The following is a 22,047-nucleotide window of genomic DNA, read 5'->3' as shown; positions in this document are numbered from 1 at the left end:
TTCAATAAAATTCTAGTATGATAAAATTTAGAATGATTATAGTTCCCGACTGAAGGTTTGGTTCTATTTATTTATTTATTTATTTATTTATTTATTTATTTATTTATTTATTTATTTATTGGTTTTTCGGGCCACACCCGTTTGATGCTCAGGGGTTACTCCTGGCTAAGCACTCAGAAATTGCCCCTGGCTTGGGGGGATCATATGGGACGCCCCAGGGTCCTTCCATGGCTAGCGCTTGCAAGGCAGACACCTTACCTCTAGTGCCACCTCGCTGGCCCCAGGTTTGGTTCTCTTTAACTCTAGTGCTGCATTTTGCTTAATGTCTACTTTGTCTGGTATTCAGTTACATTCCTTTAATTTAGTGTCTTTTCATTCCTCATTCCTTTTTGTTCTTATTTCTGAACCCCACTGCAGTGCTCAGGCCTTATTTTTGTCTTTTTGCTAGAGATTACTCCTTTTGGAGTTTGGAGGACCATATGGAGGACCAGAGACTGACCCTAGGTTAGCTGTATGCAAGGCAAGTGCCCTGCCTTTGTACTATCTTTGGCCCCGCATTCCCTCTACATTTTTTTTGCCTTTTTGTAATAGGTCTTTTAAAGACAGGAAACAGCATTTTGCTTATTTACAATTCCTAATAATCTTAATTAATTTACATTATCATAACTTTTTCCAGCATTTTATCTTGGATCCGTAATAGTCCAATGCTTTTTGTTTTTTTTTTTGGTTTTTCGGGCCACACCCGTTTGATGCTCAGGGGTTACTCCTGGCTAAGCGCTCAGTAATCGCCCCTGGCTTGGGGGGACCATATGGGATGCTGGGGGATCGAACCGTGGTCGCGATCTTTCCTTGGCTAGCGCTTACAAGGCAGACACCTTACCTCTAGTGCCACCTCGCTGGCCCCCCAATGCTTTTTATGTTCATTCAACAAGTATGGCTAAACACCCATCACATCTGAAACATCTGAAATAACGGGTCACATGTGTTAATGGGTCACACATATTTATTTAAGAAACTACAGGCAGGGGAGTCTAGCAGGAGGAGGTTTGGCAGGCCCCCGCCATGCCAGAGGCCTGCTTGACCAGGCCTAGTGGGGGTGCGGGACTTGGGTAACCCCAGCACCCCTCTACCGCCTTGCTCCAGATCTCCAGGGCTTCCCTGGGCCACACGCCTGGGCAAGCCGGTGAGTTGGGTCCCTTGGTGGAGCTTGAAGGTACCCTAGGCCTTCGCCCACTATCCATGCAGCTCCTTAGGGAGGGTCTGGGTGGGGCTCTGAACTTCTGGTCTCCCAGCTTCTTGAAGGATCTCTCCTTCCTGGGAGCCGGGAGTCTAGCAGGAGGAGGTTTGGCAGGCCCCCGCCATGCCGGAGGCCTGCTTGACCAGGCCTAGTGGGGGTGCGGGACTTGGGCAACCCCAGCACCCCTCTACCGCCTTGCTCCAGATCTCCAGGGCTTCCCTGGGCTACACGCCTGGGCAAGCCGGTGAGTTGGGTCCCTTGGTGGAGCTTGAAGGTACCCTAGGCCTTCGCCCACTATCCATGCAGCTCCTTAGGGAGGGTCTGGGTGGGGCTCTGAACTTCTGGTCTCCCAGCTTCTTGAAGGATCTCTCCTTCCTGGGAGCCAGAAGTCTATCAGGAGGAGGTTTGGCTGGCACTGGTAATCTCTGTCCAGTCTACATTTTCAAAATCGCTATTGCCCCCGCGTGCACAAGAAACATTAATAGTACTCTCACAAGAAACATTAATAGTACTCTCACAAGAAACATTAATAGTACTCTCACAAGAAACATTAATAGTACTCTCACAAGAAACATTAATAGTACTCTCACAAGAAACATTAATAGTACTCTCACAAGAAACATTAATAGTACTCTCACAAGAAACATTAATAGTACTCACTATCATTGAATTATGTTTTTATGTATGCAGAATGTCTATTTTGTACTCTGCCCTTTTGCATACCCCTTCATAAGTTCATATTTCTCTTTAACTTCTTTAACTCCTATCATCATTACTCCTTTTTTACCCTTTCTAACTTAAGTACTGTGGAGTCCTAAGTCACAGACCAAAGTGGTGCCCTAGAGTTAACACCCACCCAACTATTTTAAAAGGCATAAAAAGGACACATATCTTTTCAACATTTTATGGGTGTTTTCTTTGACGGCTATAACTTTTGCTAAATACTTTCTTATACAGTGATGATCCCCCCCCCCCCATGTTTTTTATCTTCTCTTTGTGAACTGCTCAATATGGAATTTGGTGTGTAAGAATCCCTCAGTTTAATACTTATGTTTGAACCAAGTCATGGGTCTTGTTGGAAATGTTCTTACGCCTCCATATATCTGATAGCACCACGTGGCTTTATATCTTGTTTGCGTAGGCACACTAACATGGGAAAATACTATACATGCCAATAAGTTCTTATCTAATAGAAATAGGAACACACAAATCTTGTAGTGCAATGAGACCTTACACCCTGAACATTGACATAAAGACCTGGCACAGGCCTCAGAAGAATGGGCATTTTCCATTTACCCCTTGATCTACAGAAGACATTTACAAAACATCCAAGGTTGTATATAACATCACCCGGAGGCATTCCTGTACCAGGGATGACCCTACAGCTGCTCTGACATCGATCTACTCAAAAGAGACACCCCTTAACACTGAGAAGACAACAAGAACAATGACCTGCTTACTGGACAGGGCTTGCTGTATTGCCCCTTAATGGTGAGGTTTGTCTATAACATCACCTGGAAGCAATCCTCTACCACAGAAGACCCTACCACTGCTCAGACATCGTCCTGCTCAAAAGAGACTTCCCTTAACACTGAGAAGACTTAACAACAACAACCTGCTTACAGGACAGGGCTTCCTGCATTGCCCTTTCATGGTGAGGTGAAACGAGAAGGCACTCCACATCATGACTTCAATGTAGGACATGCAGATTCCAGAATCTTTAATACAGAAACATGAGACCAACAACAGAGACTGTGTGATAAGTGTGTTGGCGCTACGGACAATGTCTTGGATCGAACGATAACTTGCCTGAGGCCTAGAGCTGGTCTTATGCCAGGAAACTTCAGGGGTAGGATCTCTTTGTATTTAGGCCAAGGTTATTCCTTTCCATGCCTCTCATATTTTGGTGGGCCTATGCAAACAACAATTGCCACTCTAACACCGTTTTTACTGTGCTCCTTTGACTCTAATCCTTAAACGCACCCACTTAAAATTTGAGGTTAACTTAAGCTAATATGCATGTACATGGAAATGTAAAAAATACTATTCCTCTAATGTTTAAGGAGTTACGTAAGTTTGATGGCTTTAGATTGCCTTGTGTGCTGTTAAGAAATATTATAATGTGCTACAATCTGGGAACTTGAGGGACAAAGTAATTGCACATGGATTCTGTTTTATTTATCTTAACTTTCTTTGGTGAAAGTTCAAAGTTAAGATATCAGCAAGGGGACTTCTTCTGATAATTATGTTATGGGTGATTGTCCTTCCACTGTAACTTTACCTTATCCTCTTTCTTTGCATCTTTTGTTCTCATAATTCAAAATAAAAAAAAAAGAAACTACAGGCAAAAGACAATAAATATAAAATACACACAGAGATGTAATACATTTCTAATCTATAAACATTTAATCTAAAAACTAGAATCCAAAGATAGTCTGTGTACTACAATGCTACACTTCTGATATCAAATTTTGAACTTCTCTCAAAATCGTTATTGGTGAATATTGTTAGAATACATTTTTTTTATTTGTATTTTTAATTTTTTTGTATCTCTTTTTTCTTTTTATTGACTTTTTTTTTTTTTTTTTTTTTTTAGAATACATTCTTTTTTCTTTTTTTCTTTTTTTTTGGAGGGGAAATCTAGCAACATCCAGCAGTGCAGTGCTCAACTTATTAGGGTTAATTCCTGGCTCTGTCTCTGTCTCTGTGCTCAGGAGTAATCCCTAACAGTGCTCAGCATATAAGTATAGAGTTAAGGATTAGAACCAGGGTTGGGGTACTGTTGCCACATGCAAGGAAAGTAATTTACTTCCTGCACTCTCTCTCTGTGGTTCTAACACATTTTCATATACAGAATAACTATGAATAACTTGAGATTTTTAGTTAGGGGTTAGTGCAATTGGAGAGAAATAAATAAAAATCTTTTCTGGAAAATGCTTTGAAATATATATGTTATATAAAAGATTTTATAAATATAAAATCTCAATGGGCTGGAACACATGCTTCATACGCAAGAGGCCAGGGTTGACCTAAACATTGAGAAAGGGCGAGAACCATGCTTAGAGTAGTCCTGGTGCAACCTGCACCCAGTTGCAGCCGCAAAAGAAAAACAGAGTAAGTAGTAAGTGCAATGTGAACATATTAAAACAAAACAAAACAAAACAAAACAAAACAAAACCCCAAGCCAACAGGTTGAAATTGATTGCTGATTAAAGGCTTAACAAAATAATTATTGCCAGAGTTTTGGTAACCAGACAATGAATATTGGAAAAAGGAAACCTTGTGAAAAAGTTCCAGTGTCAGCTGGTCTATGAGGGTGAGCACCTGCTAGTATGAGAGAGGCCCTGGGTTCCACTCAGCATGACTATCCCCTTCCCTCATCCTGCACACTGTGTTCCCATAACTGACAACAGCACAACAGTCCCTGGGGGCATAAAAAAAAAAAGAGAAAACTTAAAAATTAGAAATACCACACCAGGGACCGGAGTGGTGGCGCAGCGGTAGGGCGTTTCCTTTGCATGCATCTAACCTAGGACAGACCGAAGTTCGATCCCCTGGCATCCCATCTGGTCTTCCAAGCCAGAAGCGGTTTCTGAGCGCACAGCCAGGAGTAACCCCTGAGCGTCACCGGGTGTGGCCCAAACAACAACAAAAAGAAATATCACACCAGGGGCCAGATTGATAACACAGCAGGGAGGGTTTTTGCCTGATTCAGGGTGGATTCAGATTCAGTCCCAGGCATCCCATATGGCCTCCTGAGCACTGCTAAGGGTAATTACTGAGTACAGAGCCAGGAGTGAGCCCTGAGCATCCCTAGGTAAGGCCCAAACAAACCAAAACAACACAATGAACTAGAAGTCATAGGAAAATAAGGTGTAGTATGGTACAGCACATCTTTGAAAATAAGATGCACTTTATGTTTCCCCCAAGAGTCAAAAGCTGGTATAAACACATATTACCAAATGAAATAAATGGTCTATGGTAAGTAGATTTGTTTACCTATGTAGATCATACTTGAAAGGAAAGGCATGTTGTTACCTTAAAAAAAAAAAGTAAAAACAGGCCAGAATAGTACAGCAGGTAGGACGCTTGTCTTACTTGCAGTTGAACCCAGGTTTGATCCCCAGCACTGCCAAAAGTGATTCCTAAGCATAAGGCCAGGAATAAGCCCTGATCTCTGCTGGGTGTGGGAGCCCTCACCAAAAAAATTAAAAAACAAAAAAAGTTGTTCTAATCACAAGAAAACCTGATTTGAACTGGAAATAATCTTGTAGTCAAAGACTACATGAAAAAGCAAAGTAATATCACAGAGAAAAAGAGATTCACGATGCTTCAGGTATCAACATGAAGACCACTGTCATTGCACAGAAATGAAGGGATAATCAAGCATTACTGACCCATTTGTAGCTCAGAGATGGTTTCCACAAGTGACCAGTCTAGACTGTAACCGCAGTGAGATTTGTCCATCAGATTATCCAGTACTTGCCTCACTGTCTGCCTCTCATTCACCATCATTGTTTTAGAACTATCGTCAGACATGTGGACTCTGATCACCAGCTGTAACAGGCCAAATAAAAATGAAATACAGCCCCCCTCAAACAATGTTCTATTGAAAGCTTCTTCCAATACTAACCACTAAATGTCTTTAAAATATAAATTAAAATACAAACAATGATATTAAACCAGAAAGAAGTACTAAAAAATATATTAAAGAACTAAACAAATTTAGAATATTTGAATAATTGTAGCAGGTAAGATTATAAGACTACTTTGTTTCACTCTTAGGGTAATTTTTAAAAGAATGATATTTCTTTTTCCCTATAAAATATCATGTGAAATTTAGGGAGAAATGCCTTTCTATTTCTTTGTTTTAGAAGTACATTATATAAACAATGCAAATACTTCGAAATCTATTAAAGTTGACAAAAATAAACACAGTAAAAAAATCCAAATTATCACCTTTTTCACTTGTGCCTCTTTAATCTTCTCCAATGCTACTCGTATCTTCTCAGCTTTCAGCTTTGCGGCCTGTTCTTCCTGTCAACACAAAGTCCGTCAGAGAAACTAAAGTCAAAATGAGAATTTCTTGAGAAGTCCTTTTTATCTTTCAGGATGTTCCCAGCAATTAACTTCATTAAGACTACAACTTTACAGACAGTCTTATATAGCACACATTTGAAAATTACCTTCTGCTGCCGTATCAGCGAATATCCTATGTAGGAACATTAGTTGAAATGCAAACCTAGAGAAAACTTAGGATGAGACTAGAAATTCCATCTGCCAGAGAAGAACTCTGTGGTGTTGTGAATTAGGTAGTGTGTTGTCTCTCTGAAGCAGATGAATTTCAGGTCCCAGAGTAGAGAAAATCTCAATGTCTGAGGGGTGGGATCCTGCCAGTTGCTCAATTCTGCCCCTCCATAGTAAGACCAATCTTTCTGCATACTAATGTTTTGCACACTTACACTGAAACTGTATTAGTATCATAATCACTGAGATAGTAAAAATCAACATCAATTTCTTTGCAACCACATTAAAATCCAGGTTTAAAAAAGAGAGGTTGGCAGATTCTCATTAGAATAATACAAATAGAGGTGACTAGAAAAGCAGATATTACTCTTCTTTAGAAAAACCAAACAATAAAATTAGTGTCTTATTGTCAGTAAATTATTCAAATTTGCCAGCAACTTAAATTTGTTTTTTATTAAATTACGGGTGAATATTTAAGTGTAAATATCACTTCCCAAATATTTAATTCACTTTCTAATAACTCTTACTTTTTAAAATTTAGTTAAGTCATGATAAAGTGATAATTGAAACTATCCTTAAATTATCTGTTGAATTTTTTCCCTTCCGGTAACATCTAGTACTCTGATAGAACTACTTACGTGGACTTTCCAGCAATAGGCCATCGTGCACTGTAGCCTTTAATCTCCACTTGAAAAAAAATCATGTAAGTAAACTTCCACTTGTAAAGGATTACTTTTTAATTCTAAGTTTTTATTCTTCTGTAAAAACTAGTAAAAATATAAACTGTCATCTCATCTATTTTTATTTAATATAATTTAAAAATAAATCACAATCCAAGTGTTATTCTTCATTAAAAAATAATCTCCAGGATTGAAAAACAAAAACCAATTCATTTGACATACTTATTGTCTGTTCTCCAAAATTTTGTTGACTTTTTATTTATGAACTGCTTCTCGTCAATTCACATTCTACCTATCTCTCTTTATTTCTAGCTTAGTATTTACTACTCTGTGGAATAGAGAGAAAAGCAGTGGTCAGGAAAGGCTTGTTTGCCAGAAATGTGACCCTTTTCAATGAAAGAAGCCAGTGAATTAACATAACTAAGGCCTAGAAATACTATCTGTAAACCCTAATAGAGAACAAAGACCTTTCTTTTAACAAAATAAAGAACTATGATTAAGACTTGATTCTTGAACTATGATGCATATATATCTTTGATTAAGGAAATTAAAACATACCCCCCTCTCTGAAACTAAGCTTAAAATTTACAGAAGTTAAAAAACCATACTATACTGACTAGATACTTTAAGAAAAAAATTTAAATTAGTTATAAAATGACTAAAAATGTTCAATTTCAGTATCCTATGTCTTAGTGAAACAAAATTATGAAATTATGAAATCCTAATATGTATTTCTGATAAGAACAATACTCTTAAAATTTTTTAAATGCTAGTGTTTTCCAGTGCTATTATAAAATCAGCTGTTTGCTGAATAGGAAAGTTTTCTCAATGAAATTGTTATATTCCTCATTTGCCCCATCCTTATATTAGTAATGAATGGCTATAATAGTGAAAAAAATTTACCAAGGTTTATTTTCAAATTTCACCCACATCACTCAAAACCAAGTTTAAATCTCAAGATTTGATAAAGAAAACCTGATAGATTGAGTGAGTGGGGTATATTTGGAATGTATGAATTTCTAAAAGATAAAATTATTTTATACCAAGGAGAAAAAAATCCAACTATACATTCAAGAAAAGAACATACTATAAATGAGAAGGAAATACCTGCAAACATATTTCTCAGACATCTCTAATATGTTTGTTATAAAGGAAACTAAAAACTCAATAAGAAAATGAACTGAATTAAAAATTGGGCAAAAGCCCTGAACAGATGATCTCACCAAAGAAAACAGACAGATGGCAAATAAATCTACAAAATATTAGGCCATGGGTCATTAGGGAATAGCAAATTAAACAAAGAGACACAGCTGCACACCAGTAAAAACAGTCCAGCACCAAGAACTCATATTCACTGATGGTGGAAATAAAAAATTTTATACTGCAAAATCTTAAACGAAATAAAACTAAACAAATTCTTACTATCCAATCCAGCAGTCATGCTCCTAAATAGCTACTCAAAGGAGATGAGTATACTTACCTCCATCAAAAAACCTTCATCAGGCTGTGTTGCAGCAATTTTTTTCATAAATTCTAAAACTTAGAGAACCTTAGCTGTCCAACAGACTAGTCAACTCTACTATACCTGAGTAATAAAAGATTCATTGAATGTCTTTTAGATGCTATAAAGAAAGGAGCTAGCAAGCAATAGAAAGATAAGTTTTAAGTGTGTATTACTCAGGAGAAAAGCCTATCTTAAAAGGCTATACAATTACTTGATTCCAACTCCAGGACACTTTGAAAAATGCAAATAGAAAGATCAATGGTTACCAGAGGTCGGTACAAGGTGAATAAGAGGAGTCTTAGGATTTAGGGGAGAGAGGAAATACTCTGGATGATAGCATAATGCTAAATACACCAAAAAAAACCAAAACCAAAACCAAAACCAAAAACCCAACCCCCTCCCAAAAAAAGAACAACAACAACAACAACAACAACCAGGAAATGAATCTTTGACAAAGGACTGGGAAGCTGGAGCAATAGTGCAGGATGTGGAGCACTTGCCTTGCACACAGTAGCCTAGGGTTCAATCCCTTAGTGCAGAGCCAGGATTAAGCCCTGAGCACTACCAAGTGTGGCCCCCAAACTAACATTTTAAATAAATAAAAATTAACAACATAAACCAAGGGGACTGGGCACTAATGATTGCTACGGTAAGTTTCGCTGCCATTTTCTGTCCATTCTATATGCTCCTCAACTTGACACATCCATAGCCCCCTCAAATATATAGACAAATTTCCTGAAATCCAGAAATGTGCATAGTTACATCATCCTTCACCCTAACTCTACCAGGCAAAATATCCAGATTCCCACTGCCTTTCTCTGATGATTATTTGAAGACTTGCATTAGCTGAAAATACTTCCTAACAATATAAATTGTTTTCTTGCCAATAAAGCATCTTTAAGACTTAGTTTTGTTCTGGAAAAAAAAAAAAACTTTAAATTAAATGGAAATTCATGCATCATCTCCATTTTCCCAAACTATTCAAAAAGGACTTGGAAAAAACTAGGTATATTTTGATGTTGACTACAAATACAAAACAGTATTTCATATTCTCATCAATGTTATGATATTTACTGACAAAAGCAAAACAAACTATTAGTTTTATATTTTGAAGCAATGACCTAAAAAATCATTCAATTAAACAATTCACTTAAACTCACAAATTACAGGGGGGAAAGTGGGTGCTTTGGGAAGAATTAAAGAAACATGGGAAACATACAACTAATTAACATTAAAAACTAATTCAATTCTGTAGCAATTAACAAAAACATTTTATTAAAGCAGTTAGATGGAGATAATTTAATAGCCACTTTGAACTATTCTTTTATTTGCTTAAAATGTTATACTTTAATAACTACATAATTGGTCTGTTAAGCTAGCACATTTGAATGTAAAGGCTAGGCAAATTTTAGTTTATTCTCCTGCAATTCATTATACATTTTAAAAAAACCAAAATTGGACAAGATAACTAGTTTTTAGAAGTCTGAATATCATCACTGGAACAAAATTGAAAGTAAAATTTTATAGTATTCACAGTATTTTATGGTTTCTGTGGATAATAAGCTCTTCAGAAAGTTTTACTTTTATCTACAATATTTATGCCATGGTCATTCATATTTTTAACTTAAACTACCTAATAAAAAGGAAGAAACACTTTAAGGTCAGTGCTATTAAATATTTGCTAATGTGCATCTACATTTAAAGGCCTCTAATTTATAAAGGCAATGTAAATCTATGTTCAATATCTGCAGGCCAAATTTAATTAAAAGAAAAAAGCTTTATGTATTCCACATTTTTTTTTCTGTTGTTAAAGCTGACTGTATCAGGTCTTCATTTTTCTGCCTCTTATTTTTCCCTTCACATTTGCCACAGAACTGAAAACATAAGTCAAAAGTTCTTTATGCTTAGAACATCTTACCTTTCACTTCTATTTCTCTTAAAAGAGCAAGAGATAACCCATTTTCTACCTAAAAACCTTCTGTGTGGCTGTGAATGACCATCAAATGCCAAGTCTCCTCAAATTTAAATAAAGGAACAAAAACCTGGGTGAAGATCTCATGATTAGACGAAAGTCAATGCTGTGGTTACAAAGAGTTACAACATTCTCTTTAGTGGGAAAAGCAGAATCTTACAGAAAGAGTTAATAGTTACCAAAAGATGGCCAGGAGACTCCTGGGACAAAAACATGATTAAGGTTTTCTAAGTCAAGAGCAAATCTGGTGAAAATTAAGAATTTAAATAGCAGCTTCTCTGAGATCTAGTTTATTTCACAGATTACAATAAAAACCTTTAATGATTCAAAGAGAAAAAATTAAAATTAAAAAATTCTGAAAGATAACTGTTAAGAAATGATTTACTGATCTTATAGCCAATGAGCCCCACCATAATAAGTAGAAAAAAACCCACACTACAAGTGTGACAATGGGGAAACAATGCAGGCCAACAACATGCATAGGAATGCAAGGATGGTTTAACATATGTAAATCAATCAACATAATACACCATATTAACAAAAAGAAAAATAAAAACCACATGATCATAGCAATAGATGCAGAGAAAGCATTCAGTAACACCCTTTCTTGATAATAACTCTCATCAAGATGGGAATGAAAGGACCTTTCTCAATATAGTCAAGGCCATCTACCACAGCCAATGGCAATATTCTCAATGGAGATAAACTAAAATCCTTTCCTCTAAAGTCTGGTATAAGATAAAGGGAAAAGAAATGCAAAACAGAGCAAGGAAAGCCTCTTCAATCTGTGGTGTTGGCACAACTGGTTGGCCACTTGCAAAAAAGAGAACTCAGACCTCTATCCATGCACAAAGATCAAATCAGACCAAAACTATAAGGTATATAGAAAAACATGTAGAAAACACTCCATGACATTGAAACTAAAGGCATCTTCAAGGAGGAAACAGCACTCTCCAAACAAGACAAAGCAAAGATAAACAGATGGGACTATATTAAGCTTAGAAGCTTCTGCACCTCAAAGGAAATAGTGCCTAGGTTACAAAAGCCACCCACAGAATGGGAGAAACTATTCACCCAATACCTTTTAAATAAGGGGCAATCTCTAAGATATACAAGTAACTGACAGAACTTAGCAAGAAAAAAAATCATCTGACCCCATCAATAAATGGGGAGAAGAAATGAACAATTTCTCAAAGAAGAAATACAAGTGGCCAAAAGACACGTGAAAAAATGCTTCACATCACTACAGATACTCCTCACTTAACGACCTACCTGTTTAGTGACCACTTGCACTTATGACCATCTCTTCACCGTTATTTTATTTTAAATATCCCTTTTCCATCTTGTACACTCTACAGTACAGTAATGTGGTTTTTGGTGCTTTAATGTGCCCACTTTACTAACTTTATGTTCTATATACATTGCAGTACTGTGTGTAAATTACACAACCTATGAAAATTAAAACAAGTAGAAGTTTTCAGTTTGATCTTTCTCATTATTGTACTCATTCAGAATACTGTATTATTAAGTACTATGTATACTACTGTATACAGTACATGCAGTTCCTCACTTAATGACCAATTTGCTTAACGACCACGTCTTTGAAACGGAACTTGGTCATTAAGCGAGGAGTATCTGTAATCATCAGGGAGATGCAAATCAAAACAATGAGGTACCATCTCATACCATAGAGACTGGCACATATCACAAAGAACAAGAACAATCAGTGCTGGCGGGACTGTGGAGAGACAACTCTCATTCACTGCTAGAGGGAATACTTTATGGAAAACAATATGGAGATTCCTCAAAAAACTGGAAATTGAACTCCCATATGATCCAGCTATACCACTCCTAGGGATATACCCTAGGAACACAAAAATACACTACAATAATGCCTTCCTCACATCTATATTCACTGCAGTGCTATTTACAATAGCCAGACTCTGGAAACAATCAAGATGTTCTTCAACAGAATGGCTAAAGAAACTGTGGTACATCCAGGGGTCTCAAACTCAATTTACCTGGGGGCCGCAGGAGGCAAAGTCGGTAGTAACCCTTGAACATTGGGGGTGTGTGACCCAAACAACTAAAACAAAACAAAACAAAAACGATTCCCCTAGGGCAGGGCCACAAATGTTGTATGGAGGGCTGTTTGTGGCCCGGGGGACACGAGTTTGAGACCCCTGACACAATGGAATATTATGCAGCCTTCAGGGGAGATGAAGTCATTAAATTTTCCTGTACATTAATGTACATGGAATCTATTATGCTGAGTGAAATAAGTCAGAGGGAGAGAGATAGAAACAGAATAGTCTCACTCATCTATGGGTTTTTAAGAAAAATAAAAGACATTATTGTAATAATGCCCAGAGACAACAGAGATGAAGGCTGGAAGGACAGGCTCACGGTATGAAGCTCACCACAAAGAGTGGGGAGTGCAGTTAGAGAAATAACTACACTGGTAACTATCAACAATGTTAATGAGTGAAAGAAGTAGAATGACTGTCTCAAATACAGACGGGGTGTGTGGAAGATATATGGGGGACAGTGTTGATGGGACTGTTGCATGGGTGAAAGAGGGTGTTCTTTATATGACTAAAACCCAACTACAATCATGTCTGTAATTAAGGTGCTTAAATAAAGATATTATTAAAAAAAATAAAAATGGTTTATTCTGTAAAAACTGTTCAGGGGGTATCTCATTCAGTTTAATACCTCAACAATGCAATAGTATAGCACACACACACTCGCACACACACTTGCCCCTTTTCATTTTTACATATACACAGTATTTAAAGAACTGTGATTTACAAAGTTACTGAGTTTTAGGCATATACTTCAACAACAATCCCACCACTAGTGTCAACTCCCATCACCAGCTCCTATTGGCCACCCTTGCAGGCAGATTAAGGTGGGTTGTTGCAGCTTAGGCCTTATGTTTTCAATGTTGTTGAGTCTATGCACTGGATTTGTAGCTATACCACTGTCCAGTAACCAAAGCCCCAATCTAGTCCCCCATTACTTCCCTTTCTAATCTTCATCTTTCCTACCTTGATTTCTTTTCTCTGTCCTCCTTCTTCCTGGGCTTTGGGGTCAAGTGTGATCTAGGCATCCCCTTTTTACTACATTAGATTTTCTCATAGTTATTCTATGTACCACAAATAAGTTAGATCATCTTGTGTTTGTGTTTCTCCTGGCTTATTTAGCTCAACATGATATCTTCTAGTTCCAATCAGGATACAGTGAGTAGCATGATGTTATTGTTCTTTTCAGCTACATACTATTCCACTGTGTATGTGTACCATATCTTCATAATCCATTCACCTATCATTGGACACCTAGGTTGATTCCATATATTAGCCTTTGCACTCACTGCAGCAATAATAAAGGGTGTGCATACATTCTTTTGAATAAATTTTTTGAGTCCTAGAGGTAGATATCCCAAAGTCAGATTGCTGGGCCATATGGCAGGTCAATCTAAGTTTACTGAGAATACCCATTGCCGTTTTCCAGTGGTGAGTGAGAGTTCCTGAGGTCCATTTTTCTTGAGACAGATGATGCTTGCTGAAACTACAAGCCAGGTTTTGGGCACACACAGGTGATAGTGTCATTGTTCTCATGAGCTTGCATTTTAGCAACAGAATCAATAAATCAATAATGTAATACTTAGTGGCGAGTTCTTTGTGGACAAAATAAAGCAGGTAAAGGAGTCAAGGGTGGCAAACCAGTAGAAGACAGAGGATTGGGGCCGGGCGGTGGCGCTAGAGGTAAGGTGTCTGCCTTGCCTGTGCTAGCCTTGGACGGACCGCGGTTCGATCCCCGGCGTCCCATATGGTTCCCCAAGCCAGGAGCGACTTCTGAGCGCATAGCCAGGAGTAACCCCTGAGCATCACTGGGTGTGGCCCAAAAACCAAAAAAAAAAAAAAAAAGAAGACAGAGGATTAGGAGGTCAGAAAAGGCCTTCAGAACAAGAAGAGCATCACGATGGCCATTTGTACTCTACTACTTCCAGTTATAGAAAATAATTCTGTGCCATGACTAGAGTCACTCCTACAAGACTCGTTGATACAGTTTATGCTGCTGCCCTTGGCTCATAACTCCATGCAGGTAAGCCACTGTACTTACAATGCTGTCAGGGCAACTACTCAGTGATGGGAAAACCAACATTTCCTTTGCTGATCTAACCTCAGTATAGTGCTACTGTTATTCTGTGTACTAATTCCAGGTCTTACCATGTTCTCTTTCAAAGTGCATATTTTGGGTCATTAACGGAGGCATTACATTTTTTGGGTAAAAGAAACCAGATGCCTTACCAGGTAGTACGTAGGAGGAATAAACGTACATAATTTCGAAACAGGTACTCACCAGGAGGCCCCTGTGGCCAGTTTATCTAGGAAGTTCTACCATCTTATTCTTGACTCCATTCTCCATAGTACTTTTAATGCTTAGTTTTATGCTACTGACTTACATAATACAAAGAGGAATACTGCAGGAAGTTTGAGCCAGATGTTGGCTACACACACTAATAACACTTGGTTAAAGAGAAAAAGTCTAATCCAAGCAGGAGCAGCTTGGATACTATGGCTGTGGAATCACTGCTTAGGGACAATGGAAGATGAGAAAGAATTGACTGCATTTATCCAACACTTGCAATGAACAAATTTGCATGTTGTAGTTAATAAAAACTATTAATAATTAAATAAATGCTGGAACATAGTAGGTATTTAATAAATACTTGTTGAATGAACCAAGGGAGGTTTTTTTTTTTTAACTGTATTTAGAAAGAAATACAAAGTCCTTACTTCCCATGACTCAATGATCTGATCTGGAATTGCAACATGGAATATGCCTCCACCCCTTCATCCTTGAGCTGACTTCTCATTCTTCAAAGTTCAAATGCAAAGTTGAGCCCTTCTGACTTAGTATCTAAATGAAATAGGTACATATGCCTTTTCCCAATATCCTCTATTGCTTTTCCTCATCTCTCTCTCTCTCTTTTTTATTTTTTGGTTTTTCAGGCCACACCCGTTTGATGCTCAGGGGTTACTCCTGGCTATGCACTCAGAAATTGCCCCTGCCGTGGGGGGACCATATGGGATGTGGGGATTGAACCGCGGTCCTTCCTTGGCTAGTGCTTACAAGGCAGACACCTTACCTCTAGTGCCACCTCACCGGCCCCAGCTTTTCCTCATCTCATAAAAAAATTTTTTTAATGAAACAGGCTTGTTATTATATTTTTAAGTATTTATTAAGCAGAAGTCCTATAGCTAAGGAATACTTAGAAATATATTCTATTCCAGCTCCCAGCACAGAACATATCTCAACAAGTATAGTAATCTGAGAGCAGTGTACAATCCGTTCTAAAGGAGGGGCAGACAGAAATAAAAAGAGACACTGTGGGACATCATGACACATTGTGCATATGCACAATGGAATGCTACGCAGCTTTGAAAAAAGATGAAATTTTGTTGACTCTGAAACTTGACACTGGAGGGGGTAAAACTTAGTGAGGTAAGTTAGAAAGTATAAGATAAATACCAGATTATCTTGCTCATATTAGGAATAAGAAACAAAGGGGGGGGGGGTGGAGAGATAGCACAGTAGTAGGGCATTTGCCTTGCAAGCAGCTGATCTAGGATGGACTGTGGTATGAATTCTGGCGTCATCCTGTATGGTCCCCTGAACCTGGCAGGAGCGATTTCTGAGCATATAGCAGTAACCCTGAGGTTGCCAGGTGTGACCCAAAACCAAACCAAACCAAACCAAACCCAAAGAAACAAAGGGATTAAATAATCCTCTAAGGAAAGAAATCCTGAGATAGAGTTAACAGAACTGAGACCTGAGGAGATGGAGCAGTGCAAAGGGGAAGAAGGGGATGATGGTGGCAGGATGGTGAAATGCTGGTGGAGAAATTAGTGGAACAGCGCTGGAACTGAGAGTCAAGAACTTCAATAGTATTGACAACTATAATAGCTCAACAAAAATTGTTTCAGAAGACTAAAAAGACAAGTGCACTTATTAATTCTACTAAGACATCAAAAAGCATTTTAGGGCAGTGGCAATAAAATGAATGGGTAAACTCTGGACTATAGGTATTGAGAAAGTGCTCTGAGGTGATAAAAAAAGAACTATCAAGGATAGTAAGGGTTAGCTAAAATCTTGGACTAATTAGAAATTTGTGTTTTTTTTTCCTGTGGGTGGTGGTGGTGATGGCTGACTTACACTCTATACTGCTCAGGATTTATTCCTGGTTCTGTGTCCAACATCACTCCTGGCAATGCAGAAACCATACGAAGTGTCAGGGATAGAATAGGGTTGGCCAATTGCAAGGCAAAGGTTTTTTTTTAACTTGTACTATTGGCCACGAAGGCATTGTGAACAGAAAAGTATTATTAGAAAATTAAGTTGGATATGAATCATGAAATTTGGGGAAAAATGTAAGAAGGCAGCTATAGGATTGGAGTCGCTAATTGTTTTTCCAGACAAGAGTTACCTGGAAATGTGCTACTTTCAGGGAGAGAGATTATGCAGAGTGAAGGAATAACTGAGGAAAGCAAATAATGTTATGGTTGAAAAGTGTCTAGTATCTACTAAAACAACCAAACTTTTCTGATCTTTCCAGCTCCTCTACTCTCATTCCTAGATCTACATTAAAGAAACTCAAGCTAAGAGTTTTGTTGCTGGGGCCGGGAAGGTGGCACTAGAGGTAAGGTGTCTGCCTTGCAAGCGCTAGCATAGGATGGACCTCGGTTCGATCCCCCGGCATCCCATATGGTCCCCCCAAGCCGGGGCGATTTCTGAGCGCATAGCCAGGAGTAACCCCTGAGCGTCAAATGGGTGTGGCCCAAAAACCAAAAAAAAAAAAAAAAAGAGTTTTGTTGTTGACTCTTAGATCTTATTAAGCAGCTTCTTTTGGAAAGATATGAAGTTTAATGTTATCATTTTCATTTTATTTCTATATTGATAAGAATAAATTCTCTAAAAAAAAAAACCCAAAACAGGGGCCAGCGTGGTGGCGCTAGAGTTAAGGTGTTTGCCTTGCTAGCACTAGCCTAGGATAGACTGTGGTTCTATTCCCCGGCGTCCCATATGGCTCCCCAAGCCAGGAGCGACTTCTGAGCCCATAGCCAGGAGTAACCCCTGAGCGTCACTGGGTGTGGCCCAAAAACCAACCCCCCCCCCAAAAAAAACCCCAAACAACTCCATATACCACAACTTTAAAACATTGCCCATAATTACTATTATGTACTTCACCAAAAGCTATCTTTAATCATGTTTGACTTTCTTGAATCTAATATTAGATAGAGAAATAAAAACATGAATTGGAAAGAAAGAAAAAGCTATTCAGCTTTGCTATTCTGTACCCTTTGTTAACAAACCAATTTAAATCATTCTGGATTATTATCTAATATGATTATGTTACCATAGATTTTATTATTTGATATTTATTAAATATTATTATCTAATATGATTATGTTACCATAAAGATTTCTCATTATAAAAGTCTCTAGGGCTAGAGAGATAAGATACTAAGGTGCTTGACTTGTACATACTAGACCCAGGTTTGATCCTATGTGAGGCCCTTTTTTGCCCAGGTATGGCTAAAAAAATGAAAAAAGAAAAGTAAACATACTAATATATAAGCTGGTGAGACAATAAATAATAATTAGAAAACAAAGCGTTCTTATAAAACATATGTGCAGGGTCAGAAAATGGTACAATATAAAGGTGAATGCCTAGTAAGAGCTCAACTGGATTTGATCCTTCACTTCATATTGTCCCTAGCAGTGTTGTAGGTCCAGGTAGCTCTGCACTGCAGGGTCCCAAAGCAAAACATCCTTTGCACTGGACAGCAATCTTTACTAATAAAATTCAAATTAATATTTTTAGATTTATAATGAAAGGCAATGTACAACCAGAGGAAGTGCAACAGACTTAGGGAGACTGTCAAGCTTTTGCCAAAGTTTTTAAAAAGCGAGTCAAACTTATTAAAAGCATATTCCACTCCTTAATATTTCCTAGAATCATTATGATCAGTAAATCACTCCTTCCATTAAACACAAAATACCTATATTAAGGACGAAGATTCTGAAATAAACATAATGAGAGAAATCTGAAAGCACACGCAAAAGCAAGTTATATTCTACCTACAAGGCATTAACAGTACATGCAGGTGGAAGAAGTAGTATCACCTTGGTCAGCAAATGAGAAGGTTTTCCTGCAATGTTTCTCAGAAGAAGGGAGGTTTCCCTGTCCAGATAGGAGTGCTTGTGTAGAGACAGAAAGAGAGAGAAACAAACAAAAAAGCAACAGAAGTCAGTGGAGTCAGATAGGTGTTTAAATTATAAATCAGACAAAGCATGAATGACTTTATAATCAATCTCTTCTCTTTTCCTTAAACTCAGTGAAATATGTCCATAATGAAACTTTAAAGGAAAAGAAAAGTAAAAACAGGATGCTCCCCATTGATCATAATTGATGTCAATGAAACTACACCCTAGCAGCATCACCACTGATGGCAATTGGTGTGTTAGAGCTGACGATTCCTCACCCTGGAAAAAAGATCACTCTGTACAAAGTTCAGGTCAGACTGTCCACCTGGGTAATGATAGAAAGAACTGTATGCACCGCACAAATGGGCCAACGTCCAGTGCTTGAATGCATGCCTTCTTGTTCAAGCCTATACAAGACTGATACAACTTTATGTAGCCTATTCTCATTAATAAAAAATGGGATTGCATCATTCACAAAATGATAGCCACATTATTTATTTATCCTCTTGACAACCAGCCAAATATTTTACCTAATGGTATTATTTATTTTCAGCAAAATTTTATTAATTCACTCATTATAATTGCAGAGTACTAATGGCAACTTTGTTATGCTATAAAGGAGTTATATAGCAAATTACATAAACAAATTAATTCAAGAAGATGGTATAGTTTTATAAAAATGATTTGGCCCCAATGATTTGGATAAAGCATGTTCCCAACTATTCTTTTCCCATTTTAGCTTTTTTTTTTTCTTTTTTCTTTTTTTTGTGGTTTTTGGGTCACACTCGGCTGTGCTCAGGGGTTACTCCTGGCTCCATGCTCAGAAATTGCTCCTGGCAGGCACGGGGGACCATATGGGACGCCGGGATTCGAACCGATGACCTTCTGCATGACAGGCAAACGCCTTACCTCCATGCTATCTCTCCGGTCCCCCATTTTAGCTTTTTAATAACACTTGGTAAAGTTAAGTTTATAGCACTCTATCTTTGTATAGGGTAAACTGCTGTTTAAAAAAATATATGTTTATATATAAAATTCAGACTCACTTGTCCCTATATAATTCCAAATTAATATTGATTTTTCAATGTTACCTAATAACTGATCATCCTCATGCCCAATGTATGGTACAGCTGAGTGGAGCTATTGAAATAATTTTACATTACATATTATAAAAATGCCATAATCAAGTTGTTCTACAGAAATAAGTTCTTTGAAAAGACACATTAAGACAAGTAAGAGTGTAGTACTTACTCTTGAACTGTTCACTACCAGACAGAACACTCTACTTCAAGGTTAGAAACCCATGTGCAGAGTGATAGTACAGCAGGGAAGGCATTTCCCTTGCATGTGGCTGACCTGGGTTTGATCTCTGGCATCACATAGCTGGCAAGGGCCATACCAGAAGTGACTGAGCAGACACAGGACTAGGCCCTGAGTACTGCCAAGTGTGACCTCAAAACCAGAAATATAAAAGCAACCCCTGCCAAAAAGGTTAGAAACCCTACTACAGAAAATCTTAATTATGCTCATGTCTACAGCACATTGAATTGGATTTGATATCTAGTATTTAACTATTTTTGAGCTTTGTTTAAATTTAAGACAAACCTTTATAATCTGCCTGTCCCTTTTACATACTCATGAAAAACAAAGAAAACTAAAATTTTAGAAAATGAACATTTTGGGGCCAGAGAGTTAGCTCAAGAGGCTGAATGTATGTAGAAGGCCTGGTTCAATCCTGGCACCACATGAAATCCTGAGCATTTCTGAGGAACCACCAGACACTGGCCAGGAATAGTCCCATCAGGTAAAGCCCCACATCTCCCCACAAAAAAAGAAAATAAAAAAATGTAAAAAACAAACAAACAAAAAAAACATTCAATAAGGTAAAACAATGTAAGAACAATAATCTGTCAGTTGATATTTACCTCTGAGTAGTATAAGCACCCTGAAACAAAAATTTAATTGGTTTATTCATAAAAGCAGTTGATAAAAAAGTAAAAGCCCAAAAGAACAACCATAAGCTTAATCGCCCTCACTCCTGTTCATCTTGCTATTTATATTTTGGAAAAAAAAATATGTTCTTGGGGCCAGAGTGAAAGCACAGCAGTAGGGCACTTGCCTTGCATGCAGCTGACCCAGGATGGACCCCGGTTCAATCCCCCCGAATCCCATATGGTCACCCAAGCCAGGAGCGATTTCTGAGCACCTAGCTAGGAATAATCCCTGAGCATCACTGAGTGTGGCCCAAAAAGAAATAAACAAATAAAAACAAAAAATGTGTTCTTATAAAATGCTATGTAAAACATATAGAAAATAATTTCTTAAAGACCTCCTCTTAATTAGCTCTTCTTATTAAGTAAGATTAGTCTCAAAAAAGATGTCCATAATAAAAATATCTCTAGTCAGAAAACTTTATTTCAAATTTCACAAAATGTATCAAGCATTCAAAACAATCATTTGCTAACTATAATTCCAGACTTTAAATTCATATAAGCTTGAAAAATCTTTTATTTATTCAGTCTCAAATTTGAGCCACCTAAAGACTTCAAATTATTAAGAAGCAAAATTAATCTGATGAATAAGAAATATTTATTAAAAAAAAGAAATATTTATTATTTTTATTTGCTTAAAGATTAATAAATTATCCAGTTTAAAATATTATGCAATTTAAATAACTTAAAATGTCATTATTTAAATAATAATATGAGAACTATAATAAGAATAAATAAGAATTGAAATAAGAATAAATAATGTAAGAATTAAAATAAGAATCTTCATCAGTGACCCAAAAACTCGTCACATTGAGAAAATAAGACAATCATCAACAGCTAAATATGGTCATATATTGCATTTTGATTGGGACAGTCATGTGGCTATTTACTGCTTAATCTCTTAACATGAAGAAAGGCCAAGTTTCTTTAAATCCTCTGAGCTATAGGTACTGTAGCAGAAAACAAAATCTACATACCAGAGCATCCAACTTCTTCGCTTTCAAGAAATATCTTATCAATCTGTCTTCCCCTACTGACACCAGTCATTCATGTTCTACAGTTCCTTGCTTCTCAGAATAGTATGGGAAGAACTGGTTATTGGAGGAAGAGTTTAGAGTCAGAGCAGAAGACTGCTGTCCAGTT

At 37.4% G+C, this 22,047-nt stretch overlaps 1 protein-coding gene across 1 annotated transcript in view; it reads right to left on the bottom strand.

Annotated features, from left to right (window-relative positions):
* The window catches only part of RAPH1 (Ras association (RalGDS/AF-6) and pleckstrin homology domains 1), a 56,823-nt gene that overhangs the window by 19,926 nt on the left and 14,850 nt on the right, over positions 1 to 22,047 (bottom strand). Inside the window, 2 exon segments of the mRNA XM_049773169.1 lie at positions 5,635 to 5,794; positions 6,197 to 6,274. Of these exon segments, the coding sequence (XP_049629126.1) occupies positions 5,635 to 5,794; positions 6,197 to 6,274 (238 nt within the window).

Source organism: Suncus etruscus, chromosome 5, assembly GCF_024139225.1.
Source record: "Suncus etruscus isolate mSunEtr1 chromosome 5, mSunEtr1.pri.cur, whole genome shotgun sequence".
In the NCBI taxonomy this organism is placed as follows: Eukaryota; Metazoa; Chordata; class Mammalia; order Eulipotyphla; family Soricidae; genus Suncus; species Suncus etruscus.
Note: the sequence above shows the minus strand (reverse complement) of the source record. Positions and strands in the feature narration are given on the sequence as shown.